The sequence below is a fragment of the Schistocerca nitens genome, chromosome 8 (assembly GCF_023898315.1).
Source record: "Schistocerca nitens isolate TAMUIC-IGC-003100 chromosome 8, iqSchNite1.1, whole genome shotgun sequence".
Taxonomy (NCBI): domain Eukaryota; kingdom Metazoa; phylum Arthropoda; class Insecta; order Orthoptera; family Acrididae; genus Schistocerca; species Schistocerca nitens.
In genome coordinates, this window is record NC_064621.1 from 61,304,918 (window position 1) to 61,332,118 (window position 27,201).

The window sequence follows — 27,201 nt, forward strand, 5'->3', positions numbered from 1 at the left end:
CCACTTCTGGATAAACGTCTCCTCCAGAATTTTCTGTGCATAATGCTTTTCATTTGTATGCATTGAAGTTGGTCTTCCTTGTCCTGTAAACTCACTTATCCAGCTTCCATTAGATTGTATCCTTGATCTTTCCTTGTCTCTGGAAATCCAGCAAAGACCATCCTCGGTTCACTTACAATCAATTTGTTGGGCTCCGTTTCTTGCTGATCTTCAATTCATTTTCATTACAGTTGTAATGCGTCTTTAACTCCAATGTGTTCTCTGGTAAGTTCGTTTGTTTTCCTGTCTCTCCTGATTATTCTCGGCCCTCATTTCTCCATTGCTTACGGAGTAACTCCCCTGTTTTGGATGCTTTTCACATAACTACATGTCTCGCTGCCACAAGTGAAGAGTGATATACACTTTCTCAGGAACATTGGAAGATTGGTTGTGAAAACCCTATCTGTGGCCCATATTTATTTTTCTGTTTATTTCTTACTGTCCATCTAGTCATTGTCGTCAGCTTCCTTAATTACAAAAAATTGTCAACCGGTTCTGTCACCTTTTTGTTAGCTTGTGCCATTTGCATATCAGTCGATGTATGACTTTAGTCTAATGGTAACCAATTTGTAGGTCTGCTTTCAACCTTGCTGTGTTAAGTTCTTCCAGTCATTGTTGAATCTCATCTGCGTAAGGGCCAACCAGTATGTCTGCAAAATGAAGGTTGTTCAGATATGTTTTATTAACATGTATTCTTTCCTGTTTCCCAATGTAACAATTTATTCTTAAATATTGAGCCACCAACCATTTTAACTGATCGTATGGGATGACTTGTTTCTCTTCGGTTTTCTTCATGGTACTGTTGTTTCCCATTGTTTTTCTCACTGAGATTTAATTGTATGTTCTCATGTCCTCTTGAAGAAATGTTTGAGTAGTAATGCTTAAATCAGCATGTGTTATTTTGATCCCTTTATTGTTTGCTCAAAATCTTCACCTTCACTTTTGTAGTCACATACTTTTGTAGTTGTATGTGATGAGAATTTAATCAGGTATTTCCATTTTTAAATAAATTCTTATAATCTACATTTCTGGCTTCTTACCTTTTGACATGGATGGTATCCAGTTTTGCATACATGTGTAGTTAAAAACTGGAGTATGACTATCACATCCTGTACCATTGATTTATTATTTGATGAAATGAAGTAAATTTCATTTTTAATTCCATTTCATTCTTGCCAAATCTAATTGCTATTTGGTATCTTCCAGAAGAATATGTTAAAGACAAAATGTTATCATCACCAAATTTTACTAACATGTGACATCTGTCATTTTTGCTGTCATACTGAAAAAAGTTCTTACTGAAGAAGCATTATTTTCACATTAAAATTCCCCATTCACAACTTGTAGAGGAAATTGCTATCATTTATCAGTTTCTGTAGATTCTCATAGAGGTTTTTTTACATTCTGTCAGTATGGGCTTTAATGATTCCTGTGCCATATCTTTTATTGATTTTTAAAACAGTTATGGCTGTTGTCGGAGATTCTTTCTATGTCTGTAACATTGTGTTTAATCTTCTTGTTCACAGTATATCTGTGTGTGAGATTGCACCATGCTCTGTTCACCTGTAGTAAAGCATATGACATGGTATTAGTCAAGCTGTGGGCACATGAGTTTGCAGTGTGTGTGTGTGTGTGTGTGTGTGTGTGTGTGTGTGTGTGTGTGTGTACTTTTTCTGGAAAAAGAGCTAGTGCTTGAAAGCTAGTGTGAATGTTGTTTTTGCAGTGTGTGTGTGTGTGTGTGTGTGTGTGTGTGTGTGTGTTTTGTGTGTGTTTTGTGTGTACTTTTTCTGGAAAAACAGCTAGTGATTGAAAGCTAGTGTGAATGTTGTTTACTGTTATGTGGTCCTATACTCAAAGTGTTGATCTCCTATGGCTGAGTGGTTGCCTTTTCCTAATTTTACATACTGACCTGATTTTAATTTTGATTTTCATAACATTTTTGCTAAACATTCTATACCCCATTTTGATCTTGCATAATTCCACTAACCTTCGTGCAGTCCATTGAGTTCCTCATTTCACAGTCTCAAAAAAGTAGTTGAAGCAGTTGAATTTCCAAGGTCCATGCAATTGTTAATACAGCCAAACTTTCTGTAACAAAGGGCTGGTGTAGAGGAAGCTGGGTGTGAGCCCCATGGCCTAAAGCCTCTGCCTGGAGCTCCCTCAGTCTGTAACTCCCAGTGTTCTTTGATGTGGGCCAGAATATGAATTTCTTAGAAACTTGCAGCAGTAGTAGAGCCTCTGCTAGTCAGCTAGGGTCCTAGGGATTCAGGGATACAGGAGATCAGTGCTAACCTCAGCAGAGCTGCAGTCACACCATTCTCTGCCAAGACTTGAGTGCTTCTCATGTCAGAGCCTGGAATCAACATAATGAGTTCGCCTGCTGATCACGTACCAGCAGAGCCTGGTGATCTCCAATCGGTAGCATCATGTAACTGGCAGTCTGTCTTTGTTATCGCATGTAGTATGTTTTGTTGGTAGGCTGTCAACAGTGCAGGTTGGTAAGCATCCCATCTGTACTTGTTCCGTGTTAAGCAGACCATCAAGATTTTCGTTTGGAATGCAAAAATAAAATGTATTTCAGCTGTAAGATTGTCTTGGTGACATTTTTAGTTGCTAAGCTTAAACTGTTGTGACTGAGCTTTGACCTCAGCCTCTTTATTTTTGCTACCGTGAAATTCTGCCACTTGAAAACATCACCAGTTTTCCCTATTGATAAGGATCTTTCCAACTACTCCAATATGATAATTCATCGTCATCTTCCTGCCCCCCACCCCCCACCCCCCACCCCCACCCCACCCCACCCCACACGCTTCTGCATCCCTACTTCTTTGTTTGAAATGCAGGAAAAATGTTGATGTAGTATGGCCAAAAATTTCCACACTTACATATAAAGGGAATTGTTTCATTTAGTACTTGTAGAATAGATTATATTCTGATTTGAATTATGGCTCTAGCAATTTGTCATACTAAATTTTAAATTTTATGCATTCCAACAGTGAATCGGAATACCAGCGAGGTACAAGTGCGGGTGGTCTCAGTAATGACGAGATGGACCCAACTAGTTCATTTGCGCTTGTCATCAATGGCCACTCATTGGTACATGCTCTGCATCCGCAAATGGAGGCACTGTTCTTAGAAGTAGCAAGTGCTTGTAAGTATTTGGTTATACTAAAAATTTTGATTTAAAATTTGATTTTTGCGTTAATGAATCCGTTAGGTCACTCATTGGCACATCAGTCACTGAATTAATAGTCCGGCGATGAAAGTATGAGAGATTCAGTGAATTATTTGTGTTTCGGAGGTAAGTGTTGCTTTAGGGCAGGAGGATAAGGAACAATTTAGAAATCTGAACAAACACAAAGCTGTATTATGTGAATTCCATCTGAATGAGTCATAAGAATATAAAAAATAAAATGTACCATACACTGCAGTGGAGGTAATGCCATACTCAAAAAGCAGACAAATGAATTGGCAACATTTCTGCCATTAGCTGTAATCACTGAGTACCAGTGTTAGAGAATAAAATAGTCACAGTCAAATTTTGTATGACTGTGCTGTCTGCCTAAAGAATAGTAAAAGCATATAACTTTGCGCTGTATGAGAACTTGCTTATAATTTGCTACTGCTATTTTATTATGTTATTAGTATTATCAGTTATTTGTTCTCTATCTTAGCTATATTTTGATGCTATTATATCACTGTATTTTCTTATTGTAGAAGGTGAATTAAAATGGTAGTGAGGAATTCCAGAAAAGTGTTATTGATAAGAAAAGGTACATGTAAGTTAATTTCAACTTTCTTCCAGAAGTGGGCTGTGGGTCTAAAATTGAGTGTTTATTATAGAAAAATATGTTGGAATTAATGCTGATAACTTTACAGTACTTATTTGAAACGATCTTCATGTCAGCGTGTGATGTAGTGCGAGCATATGTGGATGTTACCCCCCTTCCCTTCCTCACTCTTCTTCCCTTTTCTGTCCCCCAACTTTGAATATTCCATTCAGTTCCTGAATAATGTTGTGGGTCACATGTATGTATTGCAACATGAATGTGTATGAAGCATGTTCAGAAAGTAAGTTATTGTGTTCATAATGGGCTGTGTTTTTTTGTTTATTTGACGGTTGGCAGCACTGAGTGGTAATGGGTGTGTTCCTAACCAAAGCAAGTATTCCAGGAACACTGTATAAACTCATGTTATAGTGTCCAGGTGCATGAAAGATGCCAGTAACAAATCCCACTAAGTGTGAGCCGTGTGTGGCAATCGGCTTCCATCTCGCGGAAGGAATAACACCTACTGAATTTTTTTTTTGCTAATTAGAATGGTTTATAGTAAAGGTGCTATGAACAGAATGCCTGTATTTGAGTGTTTGCTTAGCATGAACAAAATTGAGTCTGGTGGTTTCAATAGAACAAAATTGTTTTATTGTGGTAACTGCATCTGCTGAACAGATTGGACAAGCAGTTACTCCCCAAGTCGAATCTGAATCGAAAAGTTAACTAGCAGGTGAAACTTTCTGAATATGCATATAACAAAGGGAAGAATAGAGTCAAAAATGGTCGCCGACACTGTATCCCAAATTGACAGACATAATCACAGAACGTAAAAACATGGAACAAACAAAATCATATAAAAATATATATGCTAAAGAATAAAAAATATAAGAGAATGTAAAAATGTATTACAAAACATAGCACCCCTGGTGGCTGGCACAGAAGCTGTGTGACAGCTGTGACTCATTTACCGTCTCAGAGCACGCACTCAACACTGCCCCACTGGATACAATAACATCGTTAGCTGGTGGGAACTTTGTAGCATGTGCTGCACCTGTATCCCCCTGACTTTGGTGCCTCCAGATTATCATCTTTTCTTCTCCCTGAAGGCATGCATGACTGGAATTAAACTGTCACCAGACAAGCAGATGCAGAAAGGTTCTGAAATGGGAGAAGGAGCTGGCAGGAGAATTCTTCAAGGAGGGCACAAAGAAGCTTGTGCCACAGCTCATCACATGCATAGTACAGGATGGTGATGATGTGGAAAAATAGTCAACAATTGTATCAACACTTACCCATAATTTTTTCCCTGTACATTTTTCTAAAGATATATAAAAATCTACTACATAAGTTTCAGAACATGCCTTGCATTAAGAACTGGTTCAGTACACAAAGGCTTTTCGTATGCCTCACAAACAGTAGTGAAGGAGATATCAATATGGCAATTTGCTAGGTTGTGCAACAGTTCCTTCTCACTGTCTGTATCTTAGGGGGGATGATATTTTCCATATTTTGGCGAACAGTAATAGGGAAGAGTGCTTGCATAGAACCAAACATCGATCATGTTACATCTGCAACACACTTGTCAAATTGCAGGTATCTAAGGTGAGCTTTGCATGCCTGTAAGACTAATGCTGTAATACTGAAAAGTATGGGGAGCTGCAATATTACCTGTACTGCACACAACTGCTACTTTGAGCTTGATCTTCTGGGAGTACCGGGCACCAGCAGAAAATTGCGATGGCGGTCATAGTTCTCAGTAGGTACAGGCAGTGAATGGTGATAGTACAAAGAGAAGAGAAATACCATTGACTTGATATACTATGTAAGTGCTCAATTTTTTGATATGAATTACATGCCCTAGAAGTAAAGTTCTTGCAATCTCCTTTTTAGGACTTATAATTATGGTGTCCTAGTATATAGATCGTCACAGTGGACTATGGGCTTTCAGTTACCAGTATGTAGTACACAGGTCTTCTTCAGTGTTTTCATTGACTTGCAGATTTAGGGAAAATTTCTTTGCAATAAAAAATTAAATAGACATTATTCAGCACCTACCTAGGCATGCAATTTAAGATATTTTGTTATAGCCATTCAGCAATCGAGCAGCTATGTAAAGCATGATGCCTAGGTAATTAGAGTGCAAAAGCAATTATTCACCCATTAGCAGTGAAGTCAGCAGCTGCGAGCTTCTGTGGCAATGGTGGAACAGCAACTCGCGCCAAGAGCTTTGTTCTCCCTACCTGGTGCACTGGTAGGGGCTTATCTTGCCTCCTTCAGATTTCGTTTACTTAAAATTCCTTTCTATATGTAGTTGCCTATATTTCATTATTTGTCCTAAATCTGCTTCTTAGCAGATGTTATTTGCTCCAGTCCCAGCAATACATTGCTTCCCAAATGCATCAACAAAATGTAAAAGGTGGAATTTTTTGTGACTGAAAGGTGGCCTTGTGCTCTCCAGTGGGCATCCAGGCAGAGAAACTATACAGTATCCTCTCTCCAGCTTGTATCACTTTACATGGGGACTCCAGAACTCTTACTTCAACTTGCCACCTTCGCCATTTACCACTCACCCTCTCTACCACAATGGAGAGAGAAAGTTGTTTGCTTAATACTCACATAAAGAGTGTACATTTTGCCAGCTAAATGCTTCTCTTCATCATGCTTTTATTCAAAATTTACTATTGGCCTCATATTTTAGTAATTTATTTTGAAATTAAAAATTGAAAGGTTTGTTTTCAACCACGATTGTTAGTAATGAGACAAGTATGTTTGACCTCTACTGTGTCTTCTGTGTTATGCTCTTGTACCCAAAATGCAATTTGCTTTACAAGAGTAACAAATGCATTTTTGCTGTAAAGTGTAATACCTGCCCAAATATTATCACTACACATGACACGACGTAGTGAAAGCTTTGGATGAAGGAAGCGAGGAGATGCTCTATTCCTTGACATGCGAAAAGCATTTGACTCAGTACCACATCTACACTTATTGTCAAAAGTGTGATCACGTGGAGTATCAGGTGAAATTTATGACTGGATTGAGTACTTTTTGGGGGAGGAAGCAACTTGTTATCTCTGATAGTGTCGTCATCAGATGTAGAAGTAACTTTGGGTGTGCCCCAGGGAAGTGTGTTGGGACCCTTGCTGTTCATGTTGTGTATTAATGACCTTGCAGACAATATTAATAGAAATATCAGAAGATGCAGTTATCTGTAATGAAGTACTATCTGAAAGAAGCTGTCAGATCATGATAAGATTTCAAAGTGATGAAAAATTGGCAACTTGCTTTAAATGTTCAGAATGTAAATTTGTGCACTTCACAAAACAAAAAACAAAGTATTCTATGACTAACGTCAGTGAGTCACTGTTGGAATCAGCCGACTCATACAAATACAATTTGTACTGATGCGAAATGGAATGGTCACATAGGTTCAGTTGGGGTAAAGCAGGTGCTCAACTTCGGTTTATTAGTAGATTGCTTACAAATCACATGTGCAACTGGTTCTAGAGTATTTCTGAAGTGTGTGGGAGCCGTACCAGATAGTACTAACCAGGACTAATGGGGGATATTGAATGTATACAGAGAAAGGCAGCACAAATGGGGGAGTGTTACGGAGATGCTGAAGGAACTGAACTGGAAGACTCTTTAAGATAGATATAACTATCCTGAGAAAGTCTATTAACAAAGTTTCAAGAACTGGCTTTAAATGATTACTCGAGAAATATGCTACTATCCCCTACATATTGCTCACATAGGGATTCTGAGGATAAGATTAGAATAATTACTGCATGCACAGAGGCATTCAATCAATCATTCTTCCCACACTTCGTACATGAATGGAAAGGGAGGAAGCCCTAACAACAGGTACAATGGGATGTGCCCTCTGCCATGGACCTCACGGTGGTTTGCAGAGTAGATTTAGATGTAAAATATTCTTGTGTACAGTATTTTCTGCAGCTTGCAGATGATGATACGTTGGTGAATGGGCCATCCCAGTCAGAGGTTAATTCATCAGTGAAGAATGCCGAGATAGAAAGCCAAAGGAAAGTGGTGGTTTCTTGCAAGAGCTGTCTATAAAAACCACATGCTCCTAACAATCACTGTACACATATTGCAAAGGGTGGCCAAGATTGCATTGACTTTCATGTGGGGAAATAGAGTCCACTGATTTATTTCATGCGGGTTGTCCACCATCCTGGAACTTTGTGCAGGTTTTACTCAGTGTATTGTTCAGTACATTCTTCCAGTTCAGATGTACAAACTGAATGCAAAGGCCCATAGAACTCATGTCTTCCATCATCAAATCCTATCTTTCATTATTTACAAAAATGACTGCAACAGTTTTAAGATTTAGATGATAACTGTTTGGCGAACTGCTTGTGATGTCTAATGTATCCCACTGCTATTTCCATTTTCATGCCCAGAATGTTGAAACCTGCTCTGTGTGCACACAATATGAATACAGAACAGTTGTGAACTTGTACTTGATTCACTGCCTACAGAGCCAACTACAACAAGTAATTGTGTGTGTGAGTGTGTGTGTGTGTGTGTGTGTGTGTGAGAGAGAGAGAGAGAGAGAGAGAGAGAGAGAGAGAGAGAATACTGATTTTGTTGTCTGTTGTGGTAGGTATGTGTTCCAGGAAATAATTTGTGATGAGCTTTCTAATTAACAACTGTGTAGTGACAACATTTACTGTACTCCACACTGAGAAGGCTCATGTTATTACTATTAAGCTGTTGCCACTTCTGTCAAGCTTAGGACTTACTTTTTGTGTACTATATTTGCTTGCCTGTTGTGTGCAGCTATCTCACGGTGATCTATTTTTTGTCAGTTTGTAATTGAAAGAAAATGGGATACATTTGAAAACACAGCATTAACAATTTTCATAATAAATACTTAGCTGTGTTCAGCAGATTTTTATCTGTTAAATGAACCAGTAATGTGTTTCAGTTTGTGAAACAATTGTTATTTCATGAAAATCATTCTCCGAGATTTTTTTTACAAATTTAAATAAAGTTTCTGTGCAGTGTGCATAGCTTGTGTTTTTGTTTGTTTGTTGGGAATACACATTTTGCAAGCCTCCTAAAAAGAAAGTATACGTCAAGACACCAGGGGAGCAAAGAAGATATCAGTTGTCTATTTTGGTACACCTGAGATTCATTAAAGAATTTAAGGACCACAGAGAGTTACTCAGGTGATTGATAGTGATCAAGACTTAATATACTGAAGTACTAGTTGAAATAAAAGATTTTAAACAGAAAGCAGGTGGAACAGCCTAGGCAATTTAAAGGAACTAAAACCACAAAATACCTTGAGACAGCTAATACAAAAGAATCAGTTGTGCTTCTGAGTGATACTGATTTAGAAAACTGATAATGGAATAATTTTCTTGCTTTTAAATAATAAACATATATAACAATTAATGTTTTCCATAAAAATATTCTAATGGTGTGCATGATGGTGAAAATAACAATAGAAAGCATAGGTAAAAATACTTAGCTATAACTCTTATTAACTGTAGAACCTGCTGAAAACAGTATGTATGATAGATGCATAGCTCATTTTCAAGTGTCTCACTTAAGACTGTAGTATGAGAACGGTTTTTCTTGCATATCTACTGTAACTAAATCTTGTGCCTAAAGTTAGACTTTGTGTGGTTCTAAGTCTGTTCAAGAAGAGCTGATTATCTTTTGTAATGAGCTGATAATAGAAAAAGTTATTCTGAGAATACAGAACCTACAATAGACTTTTGCTTATAGTTCAGTTGGCATTGGCTTTTATCATCTTCACTTAGTGAATATGACACTTTTGATAACCGTGTCTTACAGAATGAATAGATGCAAGAAAAAGATAAGGTAAGGGCCTACAAGGAAGATGCTGTTAGGTTTGTGAAAGAGATACGTAGATCTGAAGGACAAGGATTATCTTTTCCGAAAGAGTGAGGGCTTGATAATATAAGGGACAGTCAAATAAAAATGAAGCAGATGGAAAAAATTAGGTAACTTTTTATTATTTAAAAAGTAATCACTGTAACTGTTAATGCATTTATCCAATTAACAAGCAAGACGATCAGTGCCTTTAAGGAAAAATACCTGTGGTTGGCTACAGAACCATGATTGTTACCAAGTGTGCACCTCTTTGTCTGAAGCAAATTCTCAGCCATGAATGTCTTTCTTCAGGGCTCCAAAAATGTGGAAACCGCATGGAGAGAGATTGGGACTGTATGGAGGATATGTAAGAGCTGCCCAGCAAAGCTTCTGTAGTGTATTTGCAAAAACCTGGACAACATGTGGGCGGGCATTATTCTGAGACAGAATGCCGCCTTCTGTCAACATTCCTGGATGTTTGAATTATGCTGCAGAAGTTTTGCTAGGAAGCCCTTACACACCCACCCTTCAGTCCCGATCTCTCTCCATGCGATTTCCATATTTTTGGAGAACTGAAGAAAGTCCTTTGTGGACATCAATTTGCTCTGAATGAAGAGCTGCACACCTTATCTAACAAATAGATAGCTGACTGTCTTATCTTGCAGATGGATAAATCTATTAACAGTTATGATGATTACTATTGAAATAATTAGCAGTTCACTTACTTTTTTTTCCCATTTGACTGTGCCTTATATGCAGGGTGTCCAAAATAAAACCGGTATGCCACATGTCCGAGATTAAGCAACAATGAACTAACTCAAAAGACTAGATAATAGTAACATTAAAAACATGTAGTTACTGTTTATGAAAGAAGCTGGAAGTGGTGGCCATGGGCATCCAGATATCGCTGACTTTGTGTGACGACGTTACCATCAACAATTTGTAATTCTGTTATGTTTAAGATTGTCTATTATGTGAGTATTGTCAGCATATAATTTGATTTTTAGTGTGCCCCATAAGGGAAAATCACATGATGTTAAGTCTGGGGCTTTGGAAAAAGAGGCCTCGACTGGAAAGTGTGTCTTCAGGGAAGATGTTGGTGGTGAGGGCCGTACTTCGGTCGGATGTGTGAGCTGTTGGCCTCTCTTGTTGGAATACTGCATATGGTTTCTCTGCATATGTTAATTGTGCATAGAAACAGTCAAAGATATGTAGTTATGTGACACTGTTTAAGGTGTAATTTAAAAATATGGAACCAATTATGCACATGCCGGACAATGCACACCAAACACCTATCTGCTACGAGTGGAGAGGCTCTTTGTGTAATGAATTTTCTCTTGTTGTTGTTGTTCTTCCCCCCCCCCCCCCCCCCTTGTGATCTTCAAATTTCAGCTTTTGCACCACCACTTACATGATAGGCTTTTAATTTCATATATTTTAGTACATTTATGACACAATGTACAAGATACACAAACCTGCTGTGATAACTTCCTTATTGACTTGCGGGGACTTCTTGTAATGTCTGTGGCAATTCTATCTATAGTTTCAGGGGTCGTCACTGTCGTTTGTCTATTCCTCTGCATGTTCTGAATGGATCCTGCAGCCCTCAATTACTTGTAGAGATCTTGAATAGTACTGGTCGTGTGCAGTTTCCTACCAGGATTCTTTGCTTGAAAATTTCTTTACATTCCTATGGAACCTGCCTTTATGTAATACTTCACAATATCAATTCACTGTTCTAAAGCAGACTGCCCCATTTCTGTAACAACAGTATGAGCTTCTCACAACAACTGATGCACAAACACACAGCTGCACTCAGCTTTCCGATAAAATGCAATGTAGCTAACTTTTAATAAAATTTTGCCACTTCACAAGCAATTCAACTAGAGATGATTGACCAGTATGTGAGGTTTACTGGTTTTATGTGGGACACCCTGTACTATTTTAGAATAATATTATATGCATAACTTGTGATTGGCTTCAGGCTTACTATTGAAGACATTTTTATACCAGAGCATATTATGAATGATTACCTTTATTTCTCTTGTAGGTAAATCTGTCATCTGTTGTCGAGTGACTCCACTCCAAAAGGCAATGGTGGTAGAGTTAATAAAGAAAAGCAAAAGTGCAGTAACTCTCGCTATTGGTGATGGTGCCAATGATGTATCTATGATAAAAGGTAAAAATACAATTGTTATGAAGATTTCTAAGGAGATGTTACTGGAAGGGGCGATCTAAACATTTCTTTTAAAGACTATAGTTCAGAATGAGTATTCCCATCTTGCAAAATCACAGTGACAATTGATGTGATCATCACACATATGCACCAGGTTGAAGAGACCTGTGTCCTGCTGGTTGAAATTGTACTACATTGCATAAATACGGCAGCAGCATCCTCAATTGGAAGGTTTTTGATCGCCCCTTGTATGTGTAGACACCGTATTCTAAGACAACATAAATTATTGTATGGATTTATTGAACTTTTAATGCTCCCTCTCCACATTATCACAGTTTTAAGTTTTTGAATGTCCAACAGTAATCTGCGGTAGTTGTTGTTGACTGGGAAGTCCAGTCATTAAGGAAACATATTTATTTTATTTTATTTTATTATGTTATCTGGGGCAGCGAGTCTACCTGCCTGAAGTGGTAATACCCTAGATCTTTTGGTGGTGAACAAGGCCAGTCTCCCCCTCTCCCCCCTCCCCCTCTCCCCCCTCCCCCTCTCCCCCCTCCCCCTCTCCCCCTCTCCCCCTCTCCCCCTCTCCCCCTCTCCCCCTCTCCCCCTCTCCCCCTCTCCCCCTCTCCCCCTCTCCCCCTCTCCCCCTCTCCCCCTCTCCCCCTCTCCCCCTCACCCCCTCTCCCCCTCTCCCCCTCTCCCCCTCTCCCCCTCTCCCTCCCTCCCACCCACTACTAAATTGATGATGCCTTGAAGCTGCAGGACGTATCCTATCGACCGATCGCTTCTTTTAGTAAAGTTGATCTGTAAATTCTTTTTCCTCAGTTCAGTTCAGTACCTTTGTATTGGTTATCTGGCCTACCCACACTAATGATGGAGGAACTAAAATAGAAGATGATAAAAGAAGGAATTCTGCATTACGAAATTGCTACTTGAAGAAGATTAAGCCATAGTCCTAGCTTCTGATTATCACACACTTGCAAAAGTATGTCATTTGATAGTGACAATGCCGATAGACCTCCTTCTCGTTCTCCGCTGTTTTTTTTCCCATTTCTCTGTGGGGCTGGCATTGTTACATGGGTTGGGGCAATGTTAGTGACAGTTGGTGGCCAGGTGCCAAAGTGCTCTTCCTGATGCCACCACTGCCCCCCCCCCCTCCCAGGACACAGTCTGTGTGTACCCCATCTGTTTGCATCCAAACTAGATCTCAATGTTCAAGTGTAGGAATATTTTATAAATGTTTGTGCATTGTGTACCTTAGGTGGGACGTGGGTAGCAGCTCAGTATTTACCTAGTAAGATGTGGGGAAGCTGCCTGAAAAACACAGCCAGGCTGGCCAGTTCACCAGCCCTTATAACAAATCCACAAGGCACGATTTCATCTGTGGCAAACTCACCTCCATATATCCCAGATGCAGTGTGTTAATACACTTAGCTATCTGGGTGGGTCATTGACAAGCCTGACAGATCCAAATGAGCAATTATTAGATTATGTGCATTTGTCAAGGCCTCTGAATCAATAGAAGAATCAATTAAGTGGGGGCACCCCACAGGTTGGTGCTGGGATTGCTGCTGTTTGTTGTTTACATAAATGATATGCCTTCTGGTACTACAGGTTATCCTAAAATATTTACTGTTTGCTGATGACACCAGCTAGATAATGAAGGCTATTGTGTGCCATATTGACTTATTATCAAATAATGCCGTCCAAGACATAAGTTCATAGAAAATAAATTGATGCTAAATCACAGTTAGACTCAGTTTTTACACTTTCAAATACACATTTAATCAAAAACTGACTTTTTAGTCACACAGAAAGGGCATTTGATTAGTGAGACTGAACACTTCAAATTCCTAGGCATTCAGATAGATAGTAATCTGTTGTGGAAAGCCCGTGTTCAGGATTAAAACCTAAATGCTGCTCTATTTACCACTAGAACAGGTCTGAAATAAATGATAGTTCCACACGAAAGTGATCTACTTTGCTTATTTTCATTCACGTGTGATGTATGACATTATTTTTTGGTTACTCTTCTGGTGAAAGTAGGGTACCTTTGGCTCAGAAACGGGCAGTTTGAGCAGTATGTGGTGTAAGTTCACAAACTTCTTGTTGATCCCAGTTCATTAGTCTGAGAATTCTGACAGTGGCCTCTCATTATATTTTCTCTTTAATGTCATTTGTTGTTAACAGTATCAGCTTATTCCCAAGAGATAGCAGCTTTCACTCAGTTAATACTAGACAGAAATCCAATCTGCATGTGGAACGCACCTCCTTGACTCTCATGCAGAAAGACATGACGTATTCTGCAGCATCCATTTTCAATACGTTGCCACAAGAATTCAAAAATCTTAGCAATAATCTATGCAATAAACTGAAGGGTTTCATCATGGTTCACTCTCTATTTTGTCAAGTACCTCCTGGAAAAATTTAAAAAAATTAAGCTAATTCTTCTGTTAACATTGTTAATTATGTTGATTTAAACTTATGGCTTTTCATCTGCGTAGGATTTATATACATTTCATTTTATCTATTATTACTCTTCTTTTATAATTTCAAGTACTAACTCGTTTCATGACCATTGAGACTTGCTCCTTAATTTGATCCTACAGGACACAGCATATAAAATATAAATATAAAATTAAATTTATTTTCAGGTTTGTCTTAGTGTCTCTCTACATTAAAAACATTTTCTTGGACTGTTCACAACCAGTGGTATTGTTTACAAGTGGGTCACTGTGACAGGAAGTTCTTGCTAAAAGCATGCTGACTCACGGAATTCAGCGTAGGCTCTCATATTACCAAATGTAGTGTAATACTGTTGGGCAGGTGAAACGATCCTGTGTTGTGTGACTATGCTGCATGTGATAAATCCTCAATCACTGTAGCAGTAAGTTAGTAAAATGCTACCACCTATGAAAAAGAACCATGTTTAAGATGCAGATGCCTCCATGTACATCATACATATGCAGACAATCTGCACATATTTTTCCTCAAATTTAAGGATGTAAAACTGGGGTGTGGAGATTAATTGTAATAATATTGGTACTGCTCCGCCTCCAACAATAAATTGTGTTATACTAAAGCATTGTTGCGGCTTCAGTCTGTGATGAGTCAGTAACACATTAGAATTGAGGTATAAACCACATATTAACTTGTTAATTATGGCTACAATTTCTTGTTATTGCTCATACACAGCTAAAGAAAAACTTAAAATTATTGAAGAAACCAGAGAACAGTGGAAACTGTGAAGTGGAAGAAAGTATTGTGTGAGCCGTGGTTATATTCTCGACTAGCAAGAAAGCAAAGTGCGGCTTCAAGAAATAAAAGATAATCACTAGGCATTTTGTGGTCAAAAACTGAAGCATCCCTACCTTGAATAAAGTCTGTGGGTTAAGTAGATGAGAAGCTACAGTATGGATGCATGTTGATTAGTGAAGCATTGGCTTTAGCCAAAGAACTAGGCATCACTTGTTTCAAAACTAGCCAGGGCTGACTCTCAAAAGTTTTCATTTGAAATGGATTAGGCTTCCAGAGGAAAACTACCATAACTCAACGTCTTCCAGGTGATTATAAGGAAAAATTAGTGATTTTTCGTCGCTGTGTGATAAATTTGTGCTGCAAACATTATCACAAATTAGTTACATGAATCAGACAACAGATTATTTTGAGATGCCACTCAACAACAAAGTGAACAGGAGAGGGGAATTCAACTTCGTGGTAATGAGAGGCAAGCCTGTGCAGTGAAGTTGCGTGCAATTGGTGCTGGATGAAAGCTACCACTTTACATGTTATTTAAAATGAAAACTAATCTGAAAATATCAGTGAAAGGCTTGAAAGGCATATTGGTGAGAGCGAATCTGAAAGGGTAGATGGATGATGATCTTGGGGTTGACTGGGTGACTCATGTTTGGCAATGAAGGCCTGGTGTGTTACTAAATTTATGTAGCACATTGGTCTTGGCCAGCTTCCGTAGACAAACAACTGAAGAAGTGCGAGACAAGTTACAAAACAGGAAAACTGATTTAGTCACTATACTTCAAAGCCTAACATCTGTCCTGCAACCACTAGATGTGTGTATAAATCGACCAATCAAGGTTGCACTTAAATAGCGATACACACAATGAATGGCTGGTGAAAACCACATGTTCATGCTCAGTGGAAAAATCAGGCAGTTTTGTTCCTGATTTATGAGTGGGAGAAACATGTATGAGACTCCATTCAGCTACAACTGGTGGAAAAATCCTTCAAAAAATGTGGTATCACAATTTCACTGGACGGAAGCAAGGACAAAATTCTATGGAAGATGAAGGCAACATGATTCTTCCACTAATGTTCACAATGAAAGCAATCATGAATAGAATCATTATGTCAGAATAATTTTTTTTGAATAAAACACAAATTAAAGCCACTATATCTTTTTTTGCCCTCCCTTAAAATTAGGTGCACAGATTCTTCAATGGTGCAGATTATTTGTGTATATACGGTAATTATCCCTTGTATCTTTCTCCTTTTTCTTAACATGTGTAGGGGGGGGGGGGCTGTGAAATGAACAGTTTTAATATTTGTGTGTTGGTCCTATTCCTGTTTCAGTGACTCTGGCTTTTATATTTGTGTCAAAATGCCTCCATTATCGTACTGAATATAAAAGTCTAAATGTAATTGGCATTGTTGCTTGTCACTTTTAATACCTTATGCTCTTTATGAAAGTAGTCAGATATATATATTTTCAAATATTAAATGCAAAACTTTGACATATAAAGCATGTTATTGATGGTGCTACAAGAGACAGGTCGTAGTATAAATTTGTTGCTTGCTGTGTCGATTGTATATACAATAATTTATACATCTAAAAAGAAAGAAAGTGATGAGACTTACCAAACAAAAGCGCTGGCAGGTCGACCTGCCAGCGCTTTTGTTTGGTAAGTCTCATCACTTTCTTTCTTTTTAGATATATTTTTTCCACGTGGAATGTTTCCCTCTGTTATATTCATATCAATAATTTATACATCTAAAAAGAAAGATGATGAGACTTACCAAACAAAAGCGCTGGCAGGTCGAAAGACACACAAACAAACACAAATATACACACAAAATTCAAGCTTTCGCAACAAACTGTTGCCTCATCAGGAAAGAGGGGAAGGAGAGGGAAAGACGAAAGGATGTGGGTTTTAAGGGAGAGGATAAGGAGTCATTCCAATCCCGGGAGCGGAAAGACTTACCTTAGGGGGAAAAAAGGACAGGTATACACTCGCACACACACACATATCCATCCACACATACAGACACAAGCTGTGTCTGCATGCGTGGATGGACATGCGTGTGTGTGCGAGTGCACACCTGTCCCTCCTTCCCCCCAAGGCAAGTCCCTCCGCCCCCGGGTCCGGAACGACTCCCCATCCCCTCCCTCAAAACCCACATCCCCCCCCCCCCCGACGAGGCAACAGCCCGCTGCGAAAGCTTGAATTTTGTGTGTATATTTGTGTTTGTACAAAATTCAAGCTTTCGCAACAAACCGCCGCCCCACCAGGAAAGAGGGGAAGGAGAGGGAAAGACGAAAGGATGCGGGTCTCAAGGGAGAGGACAAGGAGCCACCCCAATCCCGGGAGCGGAAAGACCCACCTTAGGGGGAAAAAAGGACAGGCACACACTCGCACACACACACACATCCATCCACACATACAGACACAAGCAGACATATTTAAAGACAAAGAGTTAGGGCAGAGATGTCAGTCGAGGTGGAAGAGTAGAGGCAAAGAAGTTGTTGAAAGACAGGTGAGGTATGAGTGGCGGCAACTTGAAATTAGCGGAGATTGAGGCCTGGCGGATAACGAGAAGAGAGGATATACTGAAGGGCAAGTTCCCATCTCCGGAGTTCGGATAGGTTGGTGTTGGTGGGAAGTATCCAGATAACCCGGACGGTGTAACACTGTGCCAAGATGTGCTGGCTGTGCACCAAGGCATGTTTAGCCACAGGGTGATCCTCATTACCAACAAACACTGTCTGCCTGTGTCCATTCATGCGAATGGACAGTTTGTTGCTGGTCATTCCCACATAGAATGCATCACAGTGTAGGCAGGTCAGTTGGTAAATCACGTGGGTGCTTTCACACGTGGCTCTGCCTTTGATCGTGTACACCTTCCGGGTTACAGGACTGGAGTAGGTGGTGGTGGGAGGGTGCATGGGACAGGTTTTGCACCGGGGGCGGTTACAAGGATAGGAGCCAAAGGGTAGGGAAGGTGGTTTGGGGATTTCATAGGGATGAACTAACAGGTTACGAAGGTTAGGTGGACGGCGGAAAGACACTCTTGGCGGAGTGGGGAGGATTTCATGAAGGATGGATCTCATTTCAGGGCAGGATTTGAGGAAGTCGTATCCCTGCTGGAGAGCCACATTCAGAGTCTGGTCAAGTCCCGGAAAGTATCCTGTCACAAGTGGGGCACTTTTGTGGTTCTTCTGTGGGGGATTCTGGGTTTGAGGGGATGAGGAAGTGGCTCTGGTTATTTGCTTCTGTACCAGGCCGGGAGGGTAGTTGCGGGATGCGAAAGCTGTCGTCAGGTTGTTGGTGTAATGTTTCAGGGATTCCGGACTGGAGCAGATTCGTTTGCCACGAAGACCTAGGCTGTAGGGAAGGGACCGTTTGATGTGGAATGGGTGGCAGCTGTCATAATGGAGGTACTGTTGCTTGTTGGTGGGTTTGATGTGGACGGACGTGTGAAGTTGGCCATTGGACAGGTGGAGGTCAACGTCAAGGAAAGTGGCATGGGATTTGGAGTAGGACCAGGTGAATCTGATAGAACCAAAGGAGTTGAGGTTGGAGAGGAAATTCTGGAGTTCTTCTTCACTGTGAGTCCAGATCATGAAGATGTCATCAATAAATCTGTACCAAACTTTGGGTTGGCAGACCTGGGTAACCAAGAAGGCTTCCTCTAAGCGACCCATGAATAGGTTGGCGTACGAGGGGGCCATCCTGGTACCCATGGCTGTTCCCTTTAATTGTTGGTATGTCTGGCCTTCAAAAGTGAAGAAGTTGTGGGTCAGGATGAATCTGGCTAAGGTAATGAGGAAAGAGGTTTTAGGTAGGGTGGCACGTGATCGGCGTGAAAGGAAATGCTCCATTGCAGCGAGGCCCTGGACGTGCGGAATATTTGTGTATAAGGAAGTGGCATCAATGGTTACAAGGATGGTTTCCGGGGGTAACAGATTGGGTAAGGATTCCAGGCGTTCAAGGAAGTGGTTGGTGTCTTTGATGAAGGATGGGAGACTGCATGTAATGGGTTGAAGGTGTTGATCTACGTAGGCAGAGATACGTTCTGTGGGGGCTTGGTAACCAGCTACAATGGGGCGGCCGGGATGATTGGGTTTGTGGATTTTTGGAAGAAGGTAGAAGGTTGGGGTGCGGGGTGTCGGTGGGGTCAGGAGGTTGATGGAGTCAGGTGAAAGGTTTTGCAGGGGGCCTAAGGTTCTGAGGATTCCTTGAAGCTCCGCCTGGACATCGGGAATGGGGTTACCTTGGCAAACTTTGTATGTGGTGTTGTCTGAAAGCTGACGCAGTCCCTCAGCCACATACTCCCGACGATCAAGTACCACGGTCGTGGAACCCTTGTCCGCCGGAAGAATGACGATGGATTGGTCAGCCTTCAGATCACGGATAGCCTGGGCTTCAGCAGTGGTGATGTTGGGTGTAGGATTAAGGTTTTTTAAGAAGGATTGAGATGCAAGGCTGGAAGTCAGAAATTCCTGGAAGGTTTGGAGAGGGTGATTTTGAGGAAGAGGAGGTGGGTCCCGCTGTGACGGAGGACGGAACTGTTCCAGGCAGGGTTCAATTTGGATGGTGTCTTGGGGAGTTGGAACATTAGGAGTTGGATTAGGATCATTTTTCTTCGTGGCAAAGTGATATTTCCAGCAGAGAGTACGGGTGTAGGACAGTAAATCTTTGACGAGGGCTGTTTGGTTGAATCTGGGAGTGGGGCTGAAGGTGAGGCCTTTGGATAGGACAGAGGTTTCGGATTGGGAGAGAGGTTTGGAGGAAAGGTTAACTACTGAGTTAGGGTGTTGTGGTTCCAGATTGTGTTGAAAGGAATTTTGAGGTTTTGGAGGGAGTGGAGCTGGAAGTGGGAGATTGAGTAGATGGGAGAGACTGGGTTTGTGTGCAATGAGAGGAGGTTGAGGTTTGCTGGAAAGGTTGTGAAGGGTGAGTGAGTTGCCTTTCCGGAGGTGGGAAACCAGGAGATTGGATAGTTTTTTGAGGTGGAGGGTGGCATGCTGTTCTAATTTACGGTTGGCCTGTAGGAGGATGCTCTGAACAGCCGGTGTGGCTGTGGGAGAGGAAAGATTAAGGACTTTTATTAAGGATAGGAGTTGACGGGTGTGTTCATTGGCTGAGTTGATGTGTAGGTGCAGGATTAGGTGGGTGAGGGCAATGGATTGTTCAGTTTGGAACTGGTATAGGGACTGATGGAAGGAAGGGTTGCAGCCAGAGATGGGAACTTTAAGTGTCAGGCCTTTGGGGGTAATGCCAAATGTGAGACAAGCCTGAGAAAATGGGGGGGGGGGGACGGGGGGATGTGGGTTTTGAGGGAGGGGATGGGGAGTCGTTCCGGTCCCGGGGGCGGAGGGACTTGCCTTGGGGGGAAGGAGGGACAGGTGTGCACTCGCACACACACGCATGTCCATCCACGCATGCAGACACAGCTTGTGTCTGTATGTGTGGATGGATATGTGTGTGTGTGCGAGTGTATACCTGTCCTTTTTTCCCCCTAAGGTAAGTCTTTCCGCTCCCGGGATTGGAATGACTCCTTATCCTCTCCCTTAAAACCCACATCCTTTCGTCTTTCCCTCTCCTTCCCCTCTTTCCTGATGAGGCAACAGTTTGTTGCGAAAGCTTGAATTTTGTGTGTATATTTGTGTTTGTTTGTGTGTCTTTCGACCTGCCAGCGCTTTTGTTTGGTAAGTCTCATCATCTTTCTTTTTAGATATATTTTTTTTCCACGTGGAATGTTTCCCTCTGTTATATTCATACAATAATTTATACAGTATTACATGTCCTGTGTCACTTGCAGCGATGGTGAAACTTCTAGTCAGATATGAATCTGTTGTTGTTGTTGTTGTTGTTGTTGTGGTCTTCAGTCCTGAGACTGGTTTGATGCAGCTCTCCATGCTACTCTATTCTGTGCAAGCTTCATCATCTCCCAGTACCTACTGCAACCTACATCCTTCTAAATCTGCTTAGTGTATTCATCTCTTGGTCTCCCTCTACAATTTTTATCCTCCACGCTGCCCTCCAATGCTAAATTTGTGATCCCTTGATGCCTCAAAACATGTCCTACCAACCGATCCCTTCTTCTGGTCAAGCTGTGCCACAAACTTCTCTTCTCCCCAATCCTATTCAATACCTCCTCATTAGTTACGTGATCTACCCACCTTATCTTCAGCATTCTTCTGTAGCACCACACTTCGAAAGCTTCTATTCTCTTCTTGTCCAAACTAGTTATCGTCCATGTTTCACTTCCATACATGGCTACACTCCATACAAATACTTTCAGAAACGACTTCCTGACACTTAAATCTATACTCGACGTTAACAAATTTCTCTTCTTCAGAAACGATTTCCTTGCCATTGCCAGTCTACATTTTATATCCTTTCTACTTCAACCATCATCAGTTATTTTGCTCCCCAAATAGCAAAACTCTTTTACTACTTTAAGTGTCTCAATTCCTAATCTAATACCCTCAACATCACCCGACTTAATTCGACTACATTCCATTATCCTCGTTTTGCTTTTGTTGATGTTCATCTTATATCCTCCCTTCAAGACACCATCCATTCCGTTCAACTGCTCTTCCAAGTTCTTTGCTGTCTCTTGACAGAATTACAATGTCTTCGGCGAACCTCAAAGTTTTTATTTTTTCTCCATGGATTTTAATACCTACTCCGAATTTTTCTTTTGTTTCCTTTACTGCTTGCTCAATATACAGATTGAATAACATCGGGGAGAGGCTACAACCCTGTCTTACTCTCTTCCCAATCACTGCTTCCCTTTCATGTCCCTCGACTCTTATAACTGCCATCTGGTTTCTGTACAAATTGTAAATAGCCTTTCGCTCCCTGTATTTTACCCCTGCCACCTTTAGAATTTGAAAGAGAGTATTCCAGTCAACATTGTCAAAAGCTTTCTCTAGGTCTACAAATGCTAGAAACGTAGGTTTGCCTTTCCTTAATCTTTCTTCAAAGATAAGTCGTAAGGTCAGTATTGCCTCACGTGTTCCAGTATTTCTACGGAATCCAAACTGATCTTCCCCGAGGTCGGCTTCTACTAGTTTTTCCATTCGTCTGTAAAGAATTCGCCTTAGTATTTTGCAGCTGTGGCTTATTAAACTGATTGTTCAGTAATTCTCACATCTGTCAACACCTGCTTTCTTTGGGATTGGAATTATTATATTCTTCTTGAAGTCTGAGGGTATTTCACCTGTTTCATACATCTTGCTCACCAGATGGTAGAGTTTTGTCAGGACTGGCTCTCCCAAGGCCGCCAGTAGTTCCAATGGAATGTTGTCTACTCCGGGGGCCTTGTTCCGACTCCGGTCTTTCAGTGCTCTGTCAAACTCTTCACGCAGTATTGTATCTCCCATTTCATCTTCATCTACATCCTCTTCCATTTCCATAATATTGTCCTCAAGTACATCGCCCTTGTATAAACCCTCTATATACTCCTTCCACCTTTCTGCTTTCCCTTCTTTGCTTAGAACTGGGTTTCCATCTGAGCTCTTGATGTTCATACAAGTGGTTCTCTTATCTCCAAAGGTCTCTTTAATTTTCCTGTAGGCAGTATCTATCTTGCCCCTAGTGAGATAAGCCTCTACAGCCTTACATTTGTCCTCTAGCCATCCCTGCTTAGCTGTTTTGCACTTCCTTCCACTCATTTTTGAGACGTTTGTATTCCTTTTTGCCTGCTTCATTTACTGCATTTTTATATTTTCTCCTTTCATCAATTAAATTCAATATTTCTTCTGTTACCTAAGGACTTCTACTAGCCCTCGTCTTTTTACCTACTTGATCTTCTGCTGCCTTCACTACTTCATCCCTCAGAGCTACCCATTCTTCTTCTACTGTATTTCTTTCCCCCATTCCTGTCAATTGTTCCCTTATGCTCTCCCTGAAACTCTGTACAACCTCTGGTTTAGTCAGTTTATCCAGGTCCCATCTCCTTAAAATCCCACGTTTTTGCAGTTTCTTCCGTTTTAATCTACACTTCATAACCAATAGATTGTGGTCAGAGTCCACATCTGCCACCGCAAATGTCTTACAATTTAAAACCTGGTTCCTAAATCTCTGTCTTACCATTATATAATCTATCTGATACCTTTTAGTATCTCCAGGGTTCTTCCATGTATACAACCTTCTATTATGATTCTTAAACCAAGTGTTAGCTATAATTAAGTTGTGCTCTGTGCAAAATTCTACCAGGCGGCTTCCTCTTTCATTTCTTAGCCCCAATCCATATTCACCTACTACGTTTCCTTCTCTCCCTTTTCCTACACTCGAATTCGTCACCCATGACTATTAAATTTTCGTCTCCCTTCACTATCTGAATAATTTCTTTTATTTCATCCTACATTTCTTCAATTTCTTCGTCATCTGCAGAGCTAGTTGGCATATAAACTTCTACTACTGTAGTAGGTGTGGGCTTCGTATCTATCTTGGCCACAATAATGCGTTCACTAAGCTGTTTGTAGTAGCTTACCCGCCTTCCTATTTTCCTATTCATTATTAAACCTACTCCTGCATTACCCCTATTTGACTTTGTGTTTATAACCCTGTAGTCACCTGACCAGAAGTCTTGTTCCTCCTGCCACCGAACTTCACTAATTCCCACTATATCTAACTTTAACCTATCCATTTCCCTTTTCTAATTTTCTAACCTACCTGCCCGATTAAGGAACCTGACATTCCACGCTCCGATCCGTAGAATGCCAGTTTTCTTTCTCCTGATAACGACATCCTCTTGAGTAGTCCCCGCCCGGAGATCCGAATGGGGGACTATTTTACCTCCGGAATATTTTACCCAAGAGGACGCCATCATCATTTAATCATACAGTAAAGCTGCATGTCCTCGGGAAAAATTACGGCTGTAGTTTCCCCTTGCTTTCAGCCATTCGCAGTACCAGCACAGCAAGGCCGTTTTGGTTATTGTTACAAGGCCAGATCAGTCAATCATCCAGACTGTTGCCCTTGCAACTACTGAAAAGGCTGCTGCCCCTCTTCAGGAACCACACGTTTGTCTGGCCTCTCAACAGATACCCCTCCGTTGTGGTTGTACCTACGGTAGGGCTATCTGTATCGCTGAGGCACGCAAGCCTCCCCACCAACGGCAAGGTCCATGGTTCTAATTTTCTGATTTTGCATCTCTGCAGTAATGTATGTGACTTGTTCTAAAGCCTTGAGACCTCCCAGCCATGACTCAAATTGTGGAAGGAATTAATGAATGAATTCTTCGACATGTTCTTTATTGTCAAACAAGCTTTTATATTCTGGTCAACCTCCATTAACTTCAAAAACGCACTTCTGATCACTACTATGATTAGGCTGGCACTGTACAAGCACAACATGATTAGTTTTAGTTTAGTTGTTTGCATGTTCAACAGATCATAATTACAACCTTTCGCTATAAACACCTCACTCCTTTCTGTGGGAAAAATGGAAACTCCAGAACGGAATAAACACCATGTAGAAGAGCCATTGAGTTGCTGAAGGGCACAACAAAAAGACAGCTATACATTAGAGAGTTCAGCAAAGAGGTCTCCTACTAAAGTAGAAAACGTGCACGGCTGTGCGCATGTGGCCCCGCCCCCTCACACACACGTACATACAAAGCGTGTACAGAATCTGTGCCAAGTAGTAGCAACATATTTTCAGCGTCACTCTTTCGTAAGTGTATGGGCAGGTATAATTGATGATAACAGTATTGGGCCTTACGTTTTATCTGCACAATTGACTGGTAACAATTACCGAACCTTTTTTGTAGAGGAAACGTTGCTACCGTCTTTATTAGAAAATATTCTTGCAGCTGTACATCATAACACATGATTCCTCCAAGATGGTGCTCCACCCCACATTGCTCACAGACAATTTCCAGGACAATGTATAGGACATTTTGGTCCATGTTAATGGCCAGCACACAGTGCTGATTTAAATCCACTAGATTGTTACATTTGAGGCCATATGAAGGAACCTATTTATGCTCAGCAAATAAATAATGTGGATGAAATTGGGCAGAGGATTTTCGATGTTGCCAGTACCATAAAGGCAAATATTCGGTGTATGAATGAGTGTGACAAAACTAGGTTTGCCATAATGAAGCATGTGTTGAATCAAATGTTGGACATTTTTAACACTTATTGTAGTATTGGTGTAACAGGAAACAAAGTAATGTAGGTTTCATTTTTGTTATCATACTGTTGTAGAAAAGGAAAATAATCTGAATTTAATTTTTGTTGTAGTACTGTTGTAAAAAGAGGAAGCAGTTGATTGTAATTAACACACAATGAAGTACACATTTTATTTTAACTGCCATGACCTCCTTTATGGTAATGTTGTAAAAGAGAAAAGTCTGGTTGTACTTAATTCATTGTTTATGTAAAATGAATTACACGTTCTTGACAACCCAGTGACCGTTTACATTGTAATGCATAGCCACCGCACCGTGTCATTGTTCATGTCCAATGTTTACATTGTTCTGGTTCATCTGTTACTTTCTCAGACCGCCACGTTGATGTCAGTAATATGCAAGCAACATCGTGTGCTGCAGCTGACAATGAAAACAGAGATGTGTCTACTATCAGTGCTACAAGTGTCTGTCTTTTAGAAACAAAGAAATACAGAATGTGACACGACGTTTCACTAGACCTTTTTGTAAAGCGTACTGAGATGTACTGTCTGTATCATTTTGGCAGCTTATATCATTTACACACTGTATCTACACTCCTGGAAATTGAAATAAGAACACCGTGAATTCATTGTCCCAGGAAGGGGAAACTTTATTGACACATTCCTGGGGTCAGATACATCACATGATCACACTGACAGAACCACAGGCACATAGACACAGGCAACAGAGCATGCACAATGTCGGCACTAGTACAGTGTATATCCACCTTTCGCAGCAATGCAGGCTGCTATTCTCCCATGGAGACGATTGTAGAGATGCTGGATGTAGTCCTGTGGAACGGCTTGCCATGCCATTTCCACCTGGCGCCTCAGTTGGACCAGCGTTCGTGCTGGACGTGCAGACCGCGTGAGACGACGCTTCATCCAGCCCCAAACATGCTCAATGGGGGATAGATCCGGAGATCTTGCTGGCCAGGGTAGTTGACTTACACCTTGTAGAGCACGTTGGGTGGCACGGGATACATGCGGACGTGCATTGTCCTGTTGGAACAGCAAGTTCCCTTGCTGGTCTAGGAATGGTAGAACGATGGGTTCGATGACGGTTTGGATGTACCGTGCACTATTCAGTGTCCCCTCGACGATCACCAGTGGTGTACGGCCAGTGTAGGAGATCGCTCCCCACACCGTGATGCCGGGTGTTGGCCCTGTGTGCCTCGGTCGTATGCAGTCCTGATTGTGGCGCTCACCTGCACGGCGCCAAACACGCATACGACCATCATTGGCACCAAGGCAGAAGCGACTCTCATCGCTGAAGATGACACGTCTCCATTCGTCCCTCCATTCACGCCTGTCGCGACACCACTGGAGGCGGGCTGCACGATGTTGGGGCGTGAGCGGAAGACGGCCTAAGGGTGTGCGGGACCGTAGCCCAGCTTCATGGAGACGGTTGCGAATGGTCCTCGCCGATACCCCAGGAGCAACAGTGTCCCTAATTTGCTGGGAAGTGGCGGTGCGGTCCCCTACGGCACTGCGTAGGATCCTACGGTCTTGGCGTGCATCCGTGCGTCGCTGCGGTCCGGTCCAAGGTCGACGGGCACGTGCACCTTCCGCCGACCACTGGCGACAACATCGATGTACTGTGGAGACCTCACGCCCCACGTGTTGAGCAATTCGGCGGTACGTCCACCCGGCCTCCCGCATGCCCACTATACGCCCTCGCTCAAAGTCCGTCAACTGCACATACGGTTCACGTCCACGCTGTCGCGGCATGCTACCAGTGTTAAAGACTGCGATGGAGCTCCGTATGCCACGGCAAACTGGCTGACACTGACGGCGGCGGTGCACAAATGCTGCGCAGCTAGCGCCATTCGACGGCCAACACCGCGGTTCCTGGTGTGTCCGCTGTGCCGTGCGTGTGATCATTGCTTGTACAGCCCTCTCGCAGTGTCCGGAGCAAGTA

The 27,201-nt window shown here is 41.5% G+C and overlaps 1 protein-coding gene across 3 annotated transcripts in view; it reads left to right on the forward strand.

Annotated features, from left to right (window-relative positions):
* The window catches only part of LOC126198433 (phospholipid-transporting ATPase ID), an 896,650-nt gene that overhangs the window by 821,851 nt on the left and 47,598 nt on the right, over nucleotides 1-27,201 (forward strand). For all 3 annotated transcript variants that reach the window (XM_049934743.1, XM_049934741.1, XM_049934742.1), the window contains 2 exons: nucleotides 3,036-3,190; nucleotides 11,731-11,859. In XM_049934743.1, the coding sequence (XP_049790700.1) occupies nucleotides 3,036-3,190; nucleotides 11,731-11,859 (284 nt within the window). The remainder of the gene's footprint in view (nucleotides 1-3,035; nucleotides 3,191-11,730; nucleotides 11,860-27,201) is intronic.